Source organism: Myzus persicae, unplaced genomic scaffold, assembly GCF_001856785.1.
Source record: "Myzus persicae strain clone G006 unplaced genomic scaffold, MPER_G0061.0, whole genome shotgun sequence".
NCBI classification, from domain to species: domain Eukaryota; kingdom Metazoa; phylum Arthropoda; class Insecta; order Hemiptera; family Aphididae; genus Myzus; species Myzus persicae.
This window is the reverse complement of record NW_019103076.1, coordinates 186302-207091: the sequence shown is the minus strand read 5'-3', so window position 1 is coordinate 207091 and position 20790 is coordinate 186302. Positions and strand designations below refer to the sequence as shown.

Genomic DNA, 20790 nt, shown 5'->3' with positions numbered 1-20790 from the left:
AAAAAAAGTGATTAGAGCATAAGTTTAATCATTTAAGAAAATTAGTTTTTCTTGTTTTGATATTGACAAAATCAATTATAATTTTTTGGTTATCTAATTCCTATCTTTTTTTTATGCAGTATTTTCACGAGTACTGCAATATTAGATAATCGGTTTTGACTGGTAGAATTTTTCAAATAATTTTTTATTAGTTTCAATTTTGAAAAGGAACGTTTGTCAGATGCGACGGACGACAGTTACCTACTGGCAAACTTAAAATAATAATACAGGCCCTCATTATGTTACTATCATATACTGAAAAGAGATCATTTTCCGAATAAAATCTCACAAAGTTAATTTAATGTTTTAATTTTTGTAGTTTCCAAATACTCTTTAAGTGATAGAAGTTGTCGAGTTAAATCGAAACTAATGTAATTTTGATAAAACTTAATAAAGTTATATATATACATATTACATATATATATATATAAGTACACTCGGATTTTATTAACTCTGATTCTTTAGTTTCTTTAATCATTGAAGGTCTAAGTTGTAATTCAAAATTATCGTTTATTGTCTTCAGGCTTTACTTGTAACTGTACCAATGCAGTGTCAATAAACGGAAAAAATAAAGTCACCAGAATAATTTTTTCAGTAATATCAAGTCTTTTATCTCCATCCGTTTGATTAAATTGTTTTTTGGAAAATACATGACTGCATTTTTGATTAAGTGAATATTCTCCTCTTTGCACACAATATTTTTGAAGAAATCACTAAATTTATCATTATATTTAGTCTTTATATTTTAATGGAATCAACATAATTTTGTAATAGGCACACGCTTGGTAAACAATAGTATTTGCAAAATAATTGGCAATCGCTATAACGTAGACACTGTATATAATGGTTTCAAAATATTTTTCCAGATAATCAACAGTAAAATAAATTCAAATAATTCAAAAATAAATTTTTTTTCAATCCTATACTTTTTATTCGTTTCTCTGTACTGGTTAATGATTTTAGGACATCTATTTATTTTGTGTTATAATGTGTAGACTGCATTACGTCTTGCTTTCTGTCTCGTTGCCCAATCTTTTTACTTTCAGATTTTTTTTGAACTTATTCTTATTATACTAGGTACATTGTAAACCAAATATTGAGGAAACCTAACTTTGTTTACCTATATACTAAAAAAATTGAATATATCTTGAAACGTGTCAAAAAATGATAAGATTTTAGTTCTACTCTTATGGCAATAGGCTATTGTAGACTGTAGTATTTCTTAATATACTTATACATTTAAAAATATTGAACTTCTAGATTTATTTACAGAAATCTTAGAACAATAACAAATTTATATGTATTAAATATTAATTCACTTTAGTGTCGAAATCTTGAGGGCCGTCTCATAAAACGATGAGGCGTCTTAGGCGGTGTAATGTATTCTCAGCACTCTCGGTATAGTTGTGGCACTGGTTTCTATTTATTTATAATATGTGTCATTATAATGAAATAACTACAATTTTCATGAATATGAACAACTATATTATTGTTTATTTAAGCTTTTTAAAAGAAAAAATATTATTTTATAAAATGTTATGAAAAAAGGCCTGGATACTGTTTGATATTTGTTGGTAGATTTTTATAAATGTGACTACAAAAATTCAAGTACATTAACCTTAAGGTTTATTTGATTTTTTTGAACCGCTGTTTTAAGTGGATAATACAACGTAGCAATTAAGAGCTAAATGCCTAAATACATATTTTATAAATCATGAACCTGTAAAATATTTACATAATATTATCGTAATATTTTTTTAAATGGTTCATCGTTCATCTTCATTTGTTATCTTAGTATAACACACTCGTAGTCGCGTCAGCAGGTATATGACATAGACATTTACAATTTACATATCTCATTGGTATTACGGTAAATAATAGAGAATATTCATATTTATCTATTGTCAAATGTTCAGATTAGAATAATGAACAATATTATTGTAACATAGCGACGGCGTGTAGTTTTTTTGTTATTTTTAATTTAAAAACGCTTTGCAGGGGTATAAGGGTATAAATAGGTAAGTAACAAAAGTTTCTTATGATTTGTTTCAAAATTAAAATAAAATAAAAAAATCCTCCTTGGCTAAGCGTGTTTTTAATTATTATCTATTATAGTTTGAAACATCACCTAGGTGTTTTAATATTCGGTAATACGCGTGTTTAAAACGGACTGTGTGTAATGTGTACTAACAAAATACATATTTAATAATTTGTTTATATGCTTATGACAAGTTTACATTATTATGTTGTCTAAAATGTGTAAAAATATATAGGTATGTTCAACATTTTACAAGCTATTATGTAAACGACAATATCCTCACAACTCGTTACATAAAAAATGCATACCTACTGAAAATGTACAAAAAAACTACCAAGTGGGGGGGGGGGGGAGTGTACCATGTGTGGCTTTAGTCAGGCAGGTAAACGGGATACACAATAAAGGTTTTGTTAAAGTGCAAAGTTACGTGTTTTTACTTAGTCATTTCGGACGTTTAATAGTAGCGCGTATACATTCGTTGTGAATGGGCTATTAAAATAATTGGGTAAGGGAAATCGACGTATTGTGCAGCGATGTTATGGCAGTGTAAGCCTGTGACCATTTTTCAAGGGGCCATCATAATAATAACAACGCTGTCAGGTCCCTATAGTAAGAAGGCGTCGCTGAAATACTTCGAGGACACACGATGTGTACACAGAGGAAGAGTACTAAAACATAATTAATATTAACGGCTCTATCCCGATGAGTTTTCTTCGAGACATTGATGTATTCGATTTTGTGTATAGCTTCCTTGTTTAAGGCAAAAACCTTTACTGATTCTCACGATTAAGGTGATTGCTAAGTATGCACAATTTCGTTTTATAAACACGGTTGTTCTTATTTATATACGCAAGCTATCGTTGATTCTTCATTTTGTGACAGAAGTATATTATTCGATTCTGCAAATACTGATTTCTAAATTTATATGTTCCTATTTTATACCCATAATAATTTTATAATTTGATTTAAAAAAAGAAAAAAACATAACATTAAGTTTCATGTTTATTGATCGTCGTGTGCTCATTTGTTTATATGAAATAAATGGTGTGCACAATGTTTTTAATTCGTTATGTGAAAACGATTTGATTTTGGAGATTCATACGTCATTTTATTATTTTTTAGTAATAAGTTTTAAAATAAGAGTTATTTCAATAACTGAATCTAAAATTTAGTTAAGGGAATTAATACACAGATAATTGTTTATTATTTTTATTTTTATAATATTTAACTAATTAAAAACTATGCAAGGATCAATAGTTCCTGTTGTATTATCTGTATGCTTATATATTTTTAAATATTCATACACTTTTCTTATTTTTCTAGTATCTTATATTTTTTTATATGCATTATGCAAAAATATCCACTACGCGAGATGTTGCTATCTTGTGGAAAAATATATAAAGCAATTTGTGATTGATTGATGTGATATTATATTTTTAATAATTTATTTGTTTGGTAATTCATTCTGATAAACACTATTTATTATTATTTTTATTAATATTTAAAATTATCGACAAACAATAAAATTAACGAATATTTAACAGTACCTATTAGCAAAGCCGAATTAGCCATCATAACATTTTATATAGTTATAAAAATAATAAATTAGGCTTATCTGATCTTAAAAATGTGTAACGGTATTTTAAATGAATATATTTATATTGCATCGTTTATAAAATGTTATAATACAAATTAAGTGTTATTAGATTAAATATTTTGTTTTTGTAACTTTTAAAATGTTTCAAGTTTGTCAATTTAGATAAGAAGAACAAAAATCTTTAATGGATCACGTAAAACTAATAATGACTTATCCCAATCAAAATGTTTGAATATATATATTTGGCGTACCTACCTACATTGTATAAATAATATCAAATTATATCTTAATTTAAAACATTGTTAGCAATTAATATAATGTTATAGTATATAAATACCTATAGTTATACAAGTTGATCAGCTTTAGAATATCTACTTATAATTATTATTTCTGCATATTTTAGATTCTTTGAGGAACGATGAATGTATTGATTTTACAATGATGTGTGTTGTATTACATCTTCTTAAATATTGTGTGAGAATAACAATTTTAAGTCAATAAATGTTTACCTAAGAACTTATTAGTCTGACTACTAGTTCAAATATGTACTCGTGGACAAACATTTATTTATATTTATATATTATTTAAAATATATGAATAAATATACATACATTATACAATATACATGATATACTCTCAAAATGTAAAATACAAATAGCTATAAGTAATCAGTTTTATGAGTAATTACTATTTAATATTTATTTATACCTACACAACAAATTTAATTTAAATCAATTACTTAAAATTAAATTATATTTTATGAAGATATAATTTAAAAGTTGCACAACGTTATAATTGAATTTTGAAACTAATTTTTATCTAATAATTTTATATAAATATTTTGTTTAAACTTAAATAATTCACTTTTAAGTATGCTTACTTATTATGGCCATTTTGGATTCAGCGTGCACAGTTGTAAAGAACGGCGCTTCAGCAGATACTTCACATTTGTATTCGCCATTCATCAACAAATTAGCGTAGCGCAAGGTGACTTTATTGCTGTCCGAGTAACTATGCTGCAAATCATAATTTTAAATATTGTGTAAGTTCTAAATTTATAGATTTAAATATAAACTATAACTTCTGATGATTTTAACATCAATTTTAAACCGTCGAATATTTAGTAAATTATTCACAATTCACGAATGGACAGACCACGGACGACACAAATGTGATTAGTCATTTGATTATTTATATTTTTTTTTGATACGCGATTAAACCCCTTGTCGGAAATGCGTAAAAAATTATTGACCAATATTATTATATTTATATGACTTAATAATAAAAATGAGACAAGTTTAACAGCAAATAAGCAGCTAAACCCCATACAATCAAACAAATGGAGACATGGAGTTGATATAAGTGAATAATGTATGCAATAGGAAATAAAAATAACAAAATTGTTCATATTATGATGCTCACCATGAAAACTTGTTTATTATTCTTGGTGCGGTTTATTCCCGTCTAATCTGTGTTGGATTACCATTGCGGAGAAATGTTAGCATAAAAATTAAAGATGTTTCGATGCCTCAAAATGCAAAATTTAAAAAAAACTTTGATAGCAAACCATTTTAAGACGTATGCGCTATTCCTTAATTCAAAACCAATAAAATGTTTCAAAAATATACATTACGATAGAAAAATATGTCAAGTATAAAATGACTATAAGAGGGAACCTAATATATTAAACGTACATATTTTTTTTGCAAAGTTAAGACACTTCCCAAAAAGCTCAATCAATTAAGGTATTAATATATTAATAAAACCTAAAAATCACGTTATACCTACTCTTTTTATTTGCACTACCAGTGGGCCGTTTCTAGATTTTATTCTTAAGTTATAAGGATTTTGCTTGACATTATTATTACAAACAATTTATTGATTCACGACAACATTTAGGTATACGAATTTATCAAGTACTCGTGATTTACAAATAGGCAGTGATAAATATATTATTTTAAATATAATTGAAAAATTTTACTGAAAAACGAAGATGGTCTTAACGAAATAGTTTTATCGGTAATCTGTATAGTTGTAACAACCTGCATGGGTTAATGTGTTGAATTACATATAGCGATGTCATCAGCAGACGTTACGGTGTCAGAGTGGAGAGAGGGCTACGTAATCACTTCTGCAACAGCCCTCGTCATTTTAATATTATCACGTTGGCTTCTATAGTTAGGTGGCGACTAATTACACAAGCTTTGACAATTAAATTGCGGTTTTAGCCAGTAATAATAGACAAATGGATACCTCAGCTAGCTCTAGCTTCAGTTGCACGGGCCAGCGTGTATTAAAATATATTGACAGTTGCGAAACAAACATAAACGTCCGTAATTAATAATATAATTCCCTTGTGTCATTGTTTTGTGCTGTACAAATCAAAACTGCATTCTAAAACCGAAACAAAGTATCACTCTGCAAAGAGTCAAAAGATACCTTATTGTTACGTATTTCATGGTTAGAACCATGTAATTCATTTAATTCATTTATCATTATTCATCAACCATGTGAGGTGGGTAAACATTTTCAAGTGCGAATTCCAGACTTCGTTTAGTATTTTTAGTTGATACGATAGTAAGTTTAAAATGTTATATTATAATACAATCACCAAATTTTATAACCTAACCAGTACTATCTACCAAGGAAAACTTAATTGAAAATATACGTGTTTTTATATGGATTTCATACATGTAAATTCTTAATATTACAAAATATGCTCTCAATGATCGCGTATCATAATAATATTTTAACTATAATGGTAGACGCTATTTGATGTAGGTACTTATATATAGAACTAAACATACAGACGATGCACAAATTATATATCTATATAATCAATCTATACATTTATTTAATCTCTGAATTATAATTGGTAGATTTTTAACTTAACTATAATTAGCATCTTGAATTATACCTTTTATCTTTTTATGGTTCATTGCCTTTTACCATAACAGTAGATCGATCAAAATATAAAACTCATGACTCATGAGTGATGCATACATTGTTTGTTTGTTATGGTAAACAATGAAAACAAACAAATACTATCTCTATATTCTTTTCATTTTTTTTTCAATTATTACTTTAACTGGTGAAAATGTAGGTATATTGTATATTTGAATAAGTAATTACCTATGCAGATAATTCAATACTTCTCAGGAATTAATCTCAGAAACAATTTTAACAATAAAATTTAAAATTGTTATTTCTACTCGATATTTAATTATTTTAAAATACATTAATTATCGAACTCATATATATTTCTTTTAAACATACTTCCCAACAAAAAATGGAAAATAAGCAAATTCATTAGACCGTTTGTGTACCTAACCATAAGTAAAACATACTAAAACTCATTTTAATTGTTTGTTCTTGAAGTTTTTATACTTATACAAATGTATTATAATTGTTGTCATATCATCTGCTATGTTGGTATGTTATCTTCATGTCATTTCATCTGTTCCTAATAAATATGTTTTGGTTTGACTTATAATTCGCTGTTAAGATAACCTTAAATTATTTGTTCTATTTTAGTAAATTTAACTCATCAAAACTAAAACATTATATGATTTTGTTATTTAAGTAATTAGATTTGATAAAATATCGATTTTGGTTTGTTTAGGTATGTAGTACTTATTTACAGGTACCTAACTAAAACTATTTACAATGTACATCGTATATTTTAATACTATCTAACTATTATATACACGACTACACAAGTATAAAGTAAGTACGTAGGTTACCTTGGGCTATATCAATTGTTTGATTCTCACAACCGTTGCTAAGTTAATTTAATTTTCTGCTGTACAGAGAAATTGAAGGAATATTGAATATTCCCTATATATTCCTAATTTTCTATTATTTAACTCTTGTATAGAGTACACCTACAATAGGATTTTTTTTCAGTGAATACTCATTATTTTGATAAGAATTATATTGTTGAAAAATATAAGTCACACGCAATTTAAATATTTTTAGTACTGATACTTTCTCCTATTTGTTTATTGGTAAACCCATTATCAAGTTTTGAATTTTAGACGCCAAACTATATTATCTTCAATGTCATAATTTGAAGCATAACATTTTAATAAAAAGTTTATAAATATTAGTATAAATATTAATTATTGAACTATGGTTATGGTTATTTTTGTGTGCAAATTTTAAATTTTAGATTAGCTGAGTTGCATACCACAAATTTCGTGGTGTAGGTAATCCACTCCTTTCATTTACACTTTAAAATTTTTTTTTTTATTTTTACGTAGAATTAAAATATGTAATGCATTCGAAAATGGTACAATGAGTTATTTATGGTGGTATATGATAATTATAAGAAAAAGGGTTAAGAAAACAGTAGGAATAGGTATTTGACTTTGTGATTAATTTATAAAAATGTAATTTTTTCCCCTTTTATTTTTTTTAAATATTGTAAAGAATCCATCTTCATTACCCTCTAAAAAAATGTACAATGAGTGTAAGGGAGTAGAAATTGTCAATAACATCATAAGAGCATTGATATGTTTAAAGTAGCGATTATATTACAATTTCTATAGCTGATTGTGGTATTCTCAATTTTAACATTTTATGGATTTGAGTTTTTATTTTAAGTATAACATTTTCGACATATTAGTTTTAAGTGGTTTTAACTAATAATTGACTTACAAGTAAATATTAATACTGTTAGTGATGAGATACTAAAAATGTAAACTCAAATCTTATTGTTATTTTTATAGTATTATTTAACTTTTAGAAGTATACAACTTATGTGTTATCCATTCACGAGTGTCTGACGCTAATAACTGATGATCATTTGGTGAATGATGTTTTATAATGAAAGTTATTCATTCTTAATCTTTCTTTGAATTAAAAAAATGAGAGTATTCCATATTTGTTCTTGTCATAATTAGTGAAAATATATTTAAATGAATAACCAATAACCACGGTATATTATTATATACCGTGCCAATAACCATAACATACAATTTGATCATGATAATTTAAGGTGTATTAATAGTTTTAATGTTATTATTGTGGCTTGGGGTGGCGCGTTGGCTGCTACCAGTTGCGGAATGCGAATGGGAGTAAGTAACGGCTACTAACTCCCGGATGGGTGACCACCCGGGTTCATAGTAATTAAAAACATTGCCACGCATACACGTGTTTGCGTAACAATCGTAAAAACAACCTACCGTACCAACCTTACTCCTACCACAGTTCATAACCCTTACAACAGCTAATGGCTTTAGTCGCCGAGCTTAAGTTCAATTAAAAAAAAAAATATTATTACTATGTGTGTATCCATGAAAATGATGTACCTTGAATGTAATATTTACTATTTTTGTAACTTTAAATGTCGAATGACCGCAAAATATGAAATACTTACATCAACTGTGATACCGTCCATATTGTAACTGTGTTTGAGATGGTTGGATGTTGGAACGTACCGATAGAACTCTTCATTGTCTTTGTACCAGGTAACTGAATACAATTTGTCCATTTGCATATCATAATCACAAAATAATTGTACAGAGTCTCCCATAAATATGTATGCAGGCACCTTTACACCAAGCATTTGAACTGCTTCACCAATTTCTAAATTACAAACAATTATAAATTGAGGAGACAATTTTTGTAATCGTGTCGTGACAAAGCATCATCATTATAGATTATGAATTTTAATCATTTCAATATTTGGATAATAATAATCCTTAGTAAAATTACCTATAGAGTGGTACCCATTTACCTGAGATTAATCTGTACTATAGGTGGGTATTTACTGGTATTTACTGGTGAGTATAACTGAACGGTTACAATGCGCAGAACATTTTTTAAAATTAAGTTAAAATAGTTTTCTAATTAAATATTGAAATGCCTCTATCTACTATTTTTAAGTAATTAAAGGAATCAAATTATATTTTGTTGCAACCATATTAATTTTAAATAATTAAGTATATTTATTGATATATTAAATAATAATAAACTATTCTTATATTCTCATAAGACTATCAAAAACAAATAATATTTTTAACCATGATGTTGTATGTATCTTGTGTTTACATCAAATTTGTATTTTCAGGAAATTAATTATTTGTATTGCTCTCAAGTGTTTTTAAAATCATTTTATGTAGACACATTACTTTTTTAAAAACTCTATTCTCAACGAGAATTGTTAACGACGCATTATAACATGTTTTTATAAATTTTAATACATTTATATTGAATAGGTAGTATCAAATAATTTATTTCATGTTTAATAACTTGCTGGTAAAATAAAATCTTAAAACAAATATAATATTAATAAGAACAATATGTTTAAGTTTTGAAGAAAATATTCAAGGGTAATTTCTAAGGGTGAATTACTCATACTAAAATATGTTAATAGCATGCATTTTCTATTCATTATTTTATCGATATTTACTCATTCAAATTGATTATTTGTGCAGTTTCTTAATGTAAAATGTATTTTGAATGATGAAGTATTTGTTTTGAAGTCCAAAAATGGGTACTACAATAAGCATCAAAAATTTTTTTTTGTATGTTATGTTTGTATAATTTAAATATTTTTTGAGGATTAATATTTATCCATGATTCAATATTTTTGTATTTTTTCTGTTTTTAATAGCACAAGTTATGTCAATTGATAATTAAAATCTCTATTATATGATTTCAATATACAACAATTTAAGCTTTTTTAATGAACGCTTAATTACGCTTTACAAAATACGTGTAATCTGAGATAAATTTAATATTTATAATAGGTATACGATGTTTAAGTATCTATAGATTGTAATTAATTTTAATAATGTTTTGAAAGTTTTGATCTCTATACTATATTATTATAATTTATAACTTATTTTAGTGTAATCCATCGATAATATGAACAATTAAAATGGTTGTTAATTGTTATAAAGTATAAATTATAACATCCACCAGGATTTTCGTTTTGATTCGTACATATGTTTTCTTACTGTAAGTCACTAAAAACTTATTAATTGTATTAAAAATCATAAAACCATTGCGATGGTTAAAAGCATAAAATTTGAATGAGTAAAGGAATTAGGTCAGAAAACAAGCACGAAACTGTGGCAACTGGTGAGTGGTAACTATGGGCATTAGTGATGGCGTCAGCTAATAAGATAGCGTTCATTACTCGCTGCAACTGCTTGGATAGAGGAAAGCATCGAAATGTTATCGAGCATTTATCAGTTCATTTTTATCAAAGGAGAATAACTAGGTACGAATTTTCTTGAGTCTTTTTATCATTTACGGTGTGGACATCAAAGTTCTTCAACATTGGAATGTAGGTAATATCATTTAATTATTCATATTTAGTTGAATATAAAACGTATTTACGTACTTGAAAAGTTAAAATTTACCTAACAATTTATGAGATTGCAAAAGTATTTCAAAAGATAACAGGCTAAAATCTAGGCCTCTAAATGTGGAGTATACTCGGTACTCGTATCGTTTATTTTCGTTTAAATATCCAACTTTGTCAAAATTAAAATTTCAAATATCTATAAGTAGCTTAAAAAAAATCAATAAATTAAAAAAAATGTCTATAAAATGCTAATATTTTGAATATAGTATTAGAAATAGGTATTTTAATATTTTAAATATTTAAGGTTTCTAGTTTTTATCCCTAAAAGTACCAATTAGTTTAAGATTGAAGCATTTTGATTGCTCTAAAAAGTGATAAAAATGTACAAAAACACTCTTTATTGTAAAACCAATACATGACAGTAAGGTATGGAAAATATGATTTTTTTTGATTTTAAAGTTATTTTGGATATTAATAGTTAATTCAATAAAAAAAACAAAAAAAAAATTATTTAATAAAGGTATAAATTCTAGCATAAGTTACATTTTTCAATTTTGAATGATTATGTTCCAATACATTCATATTTTCTTATCATTCTAATTTTCCTATATGATTAAGCCACGAATTAAAATGTAATATTGAAAAAAAAACTTGTGTCATCTAAGCTTTTAATCTTATCTTTTTTCAGATCATATTAAATTTTTCAACTTTAACAAATTTAAAAAAAATTAGGGATAGTGACTACAGGGTGTCCCGTGCGGATTTACCCATTGCGATATCTCCTGAAATAATGGAGATTTCATGATTCTGTTTTTTTTATTAAGACTCACATTGACAAGCACTACAAATAATATTCATGTTTTAATTTTTTATGTTTTGGTTAAAAAGTTAAAAAATATAATTTTTAGTTAATTATTTAAAAAAAAAATTGATGATAGCAATTTTGTAGAACTCACTATTTGTTTAACATTTCAATTTCATTAATCTCCTGATTTTTAATAATTTTTCTAGTTTTGAGAAGAACTGCGAATTTTTTGACATCGTCCTACCATATTAATGATATATGGACTATGACCATAATCAAAGATACGACTTTGGTAGGACGGACGTGTCAAATAATTCTCAGTTTTTCTCAAAACTAGAAAAATCATTGAAAATCTAGAGATTAATAAAATTTAAATGTTGAAACATTAATATTTTCAGAAAAATTAACTCCACAAAATGGCTTTCTTCAATTTTTTTTTAAAATAATTAATTAAAAAAAAATATTTTTTAGCTTTGTTATCAAAACATAAAAAAAATATTAAAATTAATTATCTTTTGTGTACTCACTATCTACAAAACTATGTACAAAATTCTATAAAATATAATCCTAAATACTTTTGGAAATTTTTTAAAGACAAAAAAATCTTAAAGCACACTACCGATTAACAACTATTTTTGGTATTTTTTTCGAGTGTAGTTATACAAAGAACCCCTATCAAGTTTGCCACTGCCCACTGGTCACTCAGACTATTTAATATCTTTCTGTATTAATAATATTAAGACAGAACTTACATACGTCTTTGATGAACTCGATAGTTTATAATCAAACTTGGTGATGGGCCCTGATAATTTGTCAGTCAAATTTGTGTGTGAAAGTCATTTTATTCTTGCACCTCTTATAACTTTTCTATTTAATCAGTCATTAAAATCTGGTATATTTCCTTCAACTTGAAAAACAGTATATATATTTTCCCAATCTTTAAGAAATGTGATCCTTCTTCCGTAATAAACTACCGCCTTATTTAAAATATTTCAATATACTAGGTACCTAAAGTATTTTCAAATGAAACGAATAAAACAATATCCTATTCATATTTTTATATTATGTTCAACATGGTTTTCAAAAAGATCGACGATTTACTACATCAAATTTTTTAAGAACACTCATGTGCTTTAAACAGTCTAAACTATGATCCAACACTCATATTGGAAAAAGTAACAAATAAAGCCTTCTTAATGTTTACATTTTGGCAAATAGCTTTAAGAAATTTTTATCTTACATTTGTTAGATCATATTTAGAATATTTCTCTTTTATTTAGAACTCAGATAAAATTTGTACAACTCAAAATCTTGAAGCAGTCCAAAATCGTTTTCTCAGTTTCTTATATTTAAAATTAAAAGATGAACCCCCACGACATACAGAGTATAATGACATATTATCGTTATAACTCAGAATCACCAAAGGAAAGATGAGTGTAAGAACCTCAACTAAAAATTTTTACCAAAATTATTTAACAATTTCATATATTGTTTTTTTTTTGTTGGAGCAATTAAATTTTCGAATAAATAATAAATCTACAAGAAATTAAAATAGTTTTTTAATTAATAATATTTTTAAGAATTATTTACGATTATCACCAGCAATTATACTGATGACCATAAGAAATACTATGGAAGTAAATTTCAGTTGCGATTGTAAATTACAGTTAAAAATTCATGTTACGATATGCTTATTGTTTATGAATAATTTAATTGTTATGTAATTGGTTCTAGCTATAGTTTTGTTTGTTAGTTTTTTTTTTTTTTAATGTTAATTGTGTGTAATACACGACGTATTTATATACAGATTATTTTGTAAACTCCTCTAGTGGAGTTCTTTCCGTCAATAAAGAATGAAAATAAAAAATATTCGACTTATTTGGTAACCTACACTACTAAAAAAAGTTTTGAATGAAAAATATCAAAATTTGAGTGAAATATTAGAAATTTCAAATCACGAATGAAAAAAGTAATATAGATATTTTGTGGTCGTATAAATGTACTTTGAAAATGGCAAATTTCAACTTTCTTGCACTAGAACTTTATTATTACATTAGTATATTACACAACAATATATTTACGTATAAAAAGTAAACGGACAATAGTGATAGCTGAAATATCACCCTACGCTACATAATACCAATGTAGTCCACGAGTCATACATGGAATTTCTCCTTAAAGTTTTAAAACAACATAATCATTGTTGTAAACTGAGTTTGGTTCAGATTTGTTTTCAAATCGGATAAGTCACTTTAAAATTTAACACGACACTCGCTTTTGTATGGCTTGCCAAAAACGGTGGGCTGGGCTGAATGATGTTGTAATGTACTTCCTACCTTTTTAAAATGTATCATTCCATCGATTAAAGTTATTATTTAATTTAATTATAATTTGGTTGATAAATATTAAAGCCTTAGTCAAACCTACACAGTATAAAAATAATACGATCAATTATTAAATTAGAAGAGTCGATTTCAAGGATTTAGTTTAATTTTGTAGAAGCATGTTTTAGTTTAGATTTAGAATAGATTCATAATAAATAATAATAATTTATATATTTTATAAATTGTATCTATTATTCTAAATTTTAAATGTGAATGCAAAAGAACTAGGAAACAAGTACTCAGGTATATAGGTGATTATTAATTATTGAAAAGAAAAGAAAACTTCAATTATTTTATCATAATATATTTTGTTTATTTATAAATTATAACATTATTGTAAATGTATTTGTTGATATTACTTTAATATTTTTGATTATAATATAATATAGATACAAGGTACAGAATGTTTGCTAAATTCTAGTAATATCCTACAATAGTTATAGTATTAATTTTAAAATTTTTATTTCTCTTTTGTGTAAGGGTAGGTAATTGATAATTTTCTGATTGACTATTTTAAATTCAACATTCGTACGTTGAATCGTGCATGGAATACTATATGGTTTTCCAAAACCTTATGTGAATATATCAGAAAATATGAATTAATCCAACAATTTATTTTCCGTTAAAATAAGAAGCATTTTGGTGATTTGAACTTTAATTTTTTTATTATATTCTAATACTCTATTAAACATAATTTCAGAGATGAACCATATTATACGTACTCGTATAGTATATATTTTTAATTATTAGACATACATAACAAGTAAAAACTCGAAAAGGATTATACATATATACTTAAATAAATTTTAATGACAACAGTTATTAGTTTTTACTTACCGCAAGGATCTATGATCAAAAATAGTAATGCCATCATAACAGATGTAGTTTTTGTAGTTGATTTACATTCACCCATCTTCAAATTAGGCTTAAAATGAATCACGGTATTTTTATTCTCTCCATCTCATTTTCTGTAAAATATTTTTAATAAAAATAATAAGATACTTATTAAATAATACTTAAGGAAAGCTTACTTCAGCAAATAATGCAATTATTCAACGTATGCTAATACTTTAGATGGACAACATTTATATACAATTATTATTGTTTATTTATCATACATTAATTTTAAATACATTCAGTATCCTGTATTTATTTTTCTACACATTTAAAAATCATATTTTACTTTTAAAATGAAATATACATTATTTTAGGGTTTAAAGTATTTCATTTCTAGCGTATCAAATAATGTATTGGTTTTTTCTACGACGTTATTTAAATTTAAATTAATCTCATCTCAAATATACTTTTTGGGGTAGAAGATAATGTACCCAAAAGATTTCAAGTACAACTCTAAATCGATTGAAATTTAAGTTTCGATGATCCTTTGAATATTTTTATAAGCGTAAAGAAAACTAGAGGGGAGTGTTATTGAAAGACATTATATTAAGCATTGTTGTGAAAGAGTTCCGTTCCGAATTGTTTTTTGAATTCGATGATTTATCATTTTTGTTTTAAAATTCAACTTTACAACATCAATGTTACGAGTGTCTAAGCAAAAAAATCTAGTTTTGGAAAATTTTAAAAAATTTCATTGTATATGCATTTAAATTTAAAAAATCGGGGTATTGAAAAGTTCATAATCGTACTCACGGGGGGTGCCAACTGACATTTTGTAATTGGAACCCTGAAATTTAAGTCCTGGAATAAGGGGGACACATTTTATCTGATTATGCGTTTAAAATGTAATTTTCGGTAAAATATTATGTGATAAAAAAAAATATTACGTGATATTATTTATATAAAAAAAAAAATATAACGTGCAATATTTTTCAAATTTGCGTGTAAAAACCTATTATCATGTTATAATGGCTAAAAGTTGACTAAAGTCTAAAAATCATAAATAATAAAAAAATATGTTTTGGAGATAGATTTAGTTAATATTTGTTGGTAGTTGGGACTTATTATTACTTCTGTTTAATATTATGTAATATTATACTAAATTCCGTGATAAGATAAGGTATTGGTTTACACTATATGGCTTTGGGATTAAATTGTATGTGATTTGGAAATTTAACGTTTCTGTTGTTTGTTATACACACGGAACTATTATGAAAATGTTACCATAATCAACAACACTGACAAACTGTACCAGCATTATATCTCACATTAATTTAAAATTAAAATGAAATTCGTGCCACTTAAAATCGGATCTTAAAATAGAAAGGAAAACATTCAATAATACAAAAAGTTGAAAAAATTATAAGATATATTCTACATGGAAAAAATCTTAATTACTATTAAAATGAGTAGAGTTTCTTAAAATTCACCAATGACAAAAAATTAAATACTGAGAATTCGCGTTGAATATTTTTTCAATTTTAATTTTTGCTATCGATATTCATACTATTAATTGATTAATGTTTGATTTTTTTATTTTATTGAACTATTTAATTATTACACCGATGGTCGCGAGTCACAAAAATTATAATTTAATTGTTATAATTTCAACGAAGGTTACACTTAGTTCATTTTTTGACGGCGTGACTGTAGATCTATTCAATTTGGTTTATCAAAAGCTTGATTTAATTTTAATTAAGTGCATTAATATCTGTATAGTAGGATTTTTCTGATAGAATTTTATTATTTAAACAAAATAGAATGAGTACATAGACATAATTATATACAAATATAAATTGTATTTTAAATGACCCTCGGCCGCACGGACTATTTGAAAAATAAATAATCATACTTTATTGGACTTAAGTATTGTGAAAAAAATAAACAATAAATAAATTAACAGTTATAGAACAATAAGTAAGTTCTTAAGTTGATATTTATTATTAGATTCAATTGTTAATGAGCTTAATAATTTAAGTAAAAATCGTAGGTATGACATTTTAATTATGAATTTGTTATATTTATATTGTTGTATGTAAATATTATGTTAATAAAATTGAAGTAATGTACATCAATATGTAATAATTTATTAAGTTATTATTGACTTATTAAAAAATGTCCTAAATTAAGAAAAAGGACCAAAAATATTATCGGCTCTTTATTGTCTTTATAGTTATATTGAAAACAAATTTTAATTTTCTGGAATAACTCAATGCATGCAATTAATTCAAACTAATAAATTAGAAAATACTGAAAAAGTTAATACTTTTAAAAGCTGATAATATTTTTTAATTTAGTGAATAATATAGGATATTGTTAATTATCAATTATAATTGGTTAACATAATAAATACTCTAATTATTATTATTATTATTATAACACTCTAACACTATACCTACAGGTCGTATTCATATAGTTTCACAATAATTTTAACAGTATCGATACCAGACTAAAATGGTTAGGTTAAGCAGTTGAGCAGCAATATTTCTCCTAATACGAATGCAAATGTTTTAATTTACTTTTTAAATACCTACGGAATTCATATTTTGTATTCAAAGTACCTATAAAAATTGTTTATTTTGTCTATCCCTGACTACATTATATAATAAACAATCTTATCTCAAAAAATAATTACATTTCTTTGTTTCAACATCTTCGAACGACTTAATTTTAGTTACCGAAACAATCCTAATCTTTTATTTCTCTTTTTGGCTTTTTTATCCCATTTAATCTTCCTGTAAACAAAAAGGTCACTGGTGAGGAGATCTCTCCAATAACAGAAATATGCTAAATTGACAAACACTTTACATATAATTTTATTTTGATCAGTAGAAGTACATTGATTGGATCGCTTCTTTTTGTATATCATCCAAGTTTATGGTCTTGTAAATAAACTATACTTTTTAACAACTAGCTGTAAATATTGTGTTTGATTGTTAAGAACTCATTAGTAACAAATAATGATTTCATAGAATAATTTGAACATTAGTTATGCTGAATGCCCCAAATTCTATATTTTTGAAGTTTAAGAAACTAAATAATTGGCTTTTTCAGAGACTAGTTTGTCGATGTAGGGTGTATTAATCAGTACTAATCAGGCAGACAGGCATGCGTCAATAATATTAATAATGCCTAGTAATAATAATAATAGAACATTTTTATGTATTTTGAGTATCCTGGAAGACATTGATAGGCGAAACCAATACTTGGGATTTATAGATACCTATTATTTATTATTATTTTTTATTATCTACTTATTTTAAATAAGTTAAGAGTTAGTTTTTTATGATAAATACGCTTTATTTCTTTCAGGCAGTTCTCTAAGGAATTTATTCCTATATTAAAATAAATACGAATTTAGTGTAGGTAATTAGGTAAACGTAGTAGATATAAATGTAAATTATAATTTAAGTATAATGTATATTATACATTTATACAGCTATAAACATTAAACGAATACAAATAATTATAATAATAAAAGCATAAATTACTCAATTCAATTTTGTGTAGTTCAAGTTTTAAGAAAAAAGATCATGACACATATAAATGCATACCCCATTAACTTTCAATCTATGTAATTATTTCCCTCGTAATAATCCATTCAAAAATATCATAAAGTCTCGAGTATTCCTCTACTTTTGAATGCATGAACAATTTATCATCAGTATTAAACCACGCCTATGGTCGGTTTGAATATAGGTGTAAGGTGTCGGTTCGACTTAATATTAGGTGAAATACCTCCAATAAATTACTGGGGTTAGCCAAATTACCCCTCGCCGTGCACGAGAAATGATTTCCTTCTACTTTTTTTTTCTTTTCATTGTTTAGAAGGAAAGTCTGCCTTAAACTTCCCACCCGTCGGCCATTGGCTATGTAGGTGCAATAGTGAATAGGGTGTACGAACACTATACTTACTGGCACGCGACCGGTGAAATGCATAATAGCCGTTGTTTTTAATGACTTCACATCTACGCGACTCTTGTTTTTGCCAATCTCTCCCACCCCTTTCCACAACCTTCCTGGTAACCTAATGTCCTACGACCATAAACACGAACGTCACCTTTACCGCTTTAAACAATAGGCCGTTTTCGTTCATATTTTTTTCTACTTCAATGGCAATTCAACTAAAATGGTACTAATATAACATTGTAAAACACGATACCTATTATTTAATATTTAATTTTAAGTGATATTTCTGTTGAGAGCAGTGAAATGGATATGACTTTTTGACAAATTTTAGGTTTAAAAAAATCTAATCGGTATTTGTTTCGACTTTAATTAATTTCAACAAATAACAAATATTATGTGGCAATTAATCAACACTATTAATATTTTAGTATAAATATATATTGAGGATTATAAAAAAATAGAAACCATAGAGCTAGAAAATGCAGTATATCCAATAATGAAAAATAATGGTACATGATTTTTCAGATTTAAAAAAAAGTTATGATGCATTGATATGGAAATCGCTTTTCTCCGCCTAAATTTTAGATGCCCGTTTTCAGTTTTGAATATAAGAGTAGATAGATACGTAATGTATTGTTACAATTTAAAACTACTGCTAACAATTTTGTAACAAATAATTTTTTAGGCTTAACATGTTTTTATTTCTGAAAATCATCTTATAGAAAAGTGACGATCACAGCTTTTTTCTCCTAATATCGTTAAAAATACCATTTGATTTTGTTAGTATATACCGACATTATTTCAAACTTTTGAAACTTTGGCTTTTTAGATTTTCATCATAATTGGGTTTAAGTTAATTTTTTTTTGGATAATTCTTTAGAGATTTTAATTTCATTCCAAAAGCTTTGTATATATTCGGATAGTAATTTACACCCACACATTTTCCAAATTCTTAGCTGTTTTTGTATTTGAAAACAGAAATAAATTATTCAACTTTTTCTTTTAATTTATTCAATACTTAAAGAATTTAGTGTTGTAAAAATGTACTCAATGTAAAATTAAATTTTTATGGTACGTTTACTGTATCATATTCAATGCAACATATAATTAGAATACTATATTGGTATACAAATGACTAATTTAATAATATCGTTTTTTTGTTTTCAGGATCACAATTTTGATTATTTTAATAGAGGCATTTCTATTTGCTATTAGCTTCTTTATGTAAGAAATGCTGCTTTTATTATCTGATTGTTATTTGTTATTAAAGATGAATTAAAGTTAATTATTACAAAAGGTATTTTTATGTATTTATTTAAATTTATAAATCATAATGGGTTAAAAGATGTCTTACCAAAAAACAATATCATGTTATTTTAAAAATATTTTCTCTATCACCTTTATGTATATTATCTTACAATTGTTTGATAACAAGTCATATTATTAATTTATATACCTCTTATCATTAAAACCTAATGTATAAATCTCTATCCATTATCTTACAATTTGAATATTTTAAAACTATACTAATGTTCGGCATGTAGGAGCTTACAAAATTGTCTGCGACCACAACGTGTCCTTTATTGTAGCCATGTCATCAGGCTTTAATGGCATTGCTTTAAATCTCTTTCATTCTATGTGGTTGACAAAAGCCTTTATAACTTCACTGGAAAATACTTTTTGGGCTAGTGTGCACTTCTAAAAATGGATTTATGCTGAGTGCAATTTTAATTATACAAGAGTGTTGAGTGTTATTTATGCAAATCCTAAAAAGGGACTTACGAAATCTATAGTATGTTGGTA

The 20790-nt window shown here is 25.9% G+C and overlaps 1 protein-coding gene across 2 annotated transcripts in view; it reads right to left on the bottom strand.

Moving 5' to 3' along the window:
* Positions 1-20790, bottom strand: part of LOC111033741 — a 45052-nt gene that overhangs the window by 7505 nt on the left and 16757 nt on the right. For both annotated transcript variants that reach the window (XM_022314643.1, XM_022314642.1), the window contains 3 exons: positions 15019-15149; positions 9055-9263; positions 4555-4690 (listed from right to left, as the gene is read on the bottom strand). In XM_022314643.1, the coding sequence (XP_022170335.1) occupies positions 4555-4690; positions 9055-9263; positions 15019-15094 (421 nt within the window). In that variant the 5' untranslated portion in view covers positions 15095-15149. The remainder of the gene's footprint in view (positions 1-4554; positions 4691-9054; positions 9264-15018; positions 15150-20790) is intronic.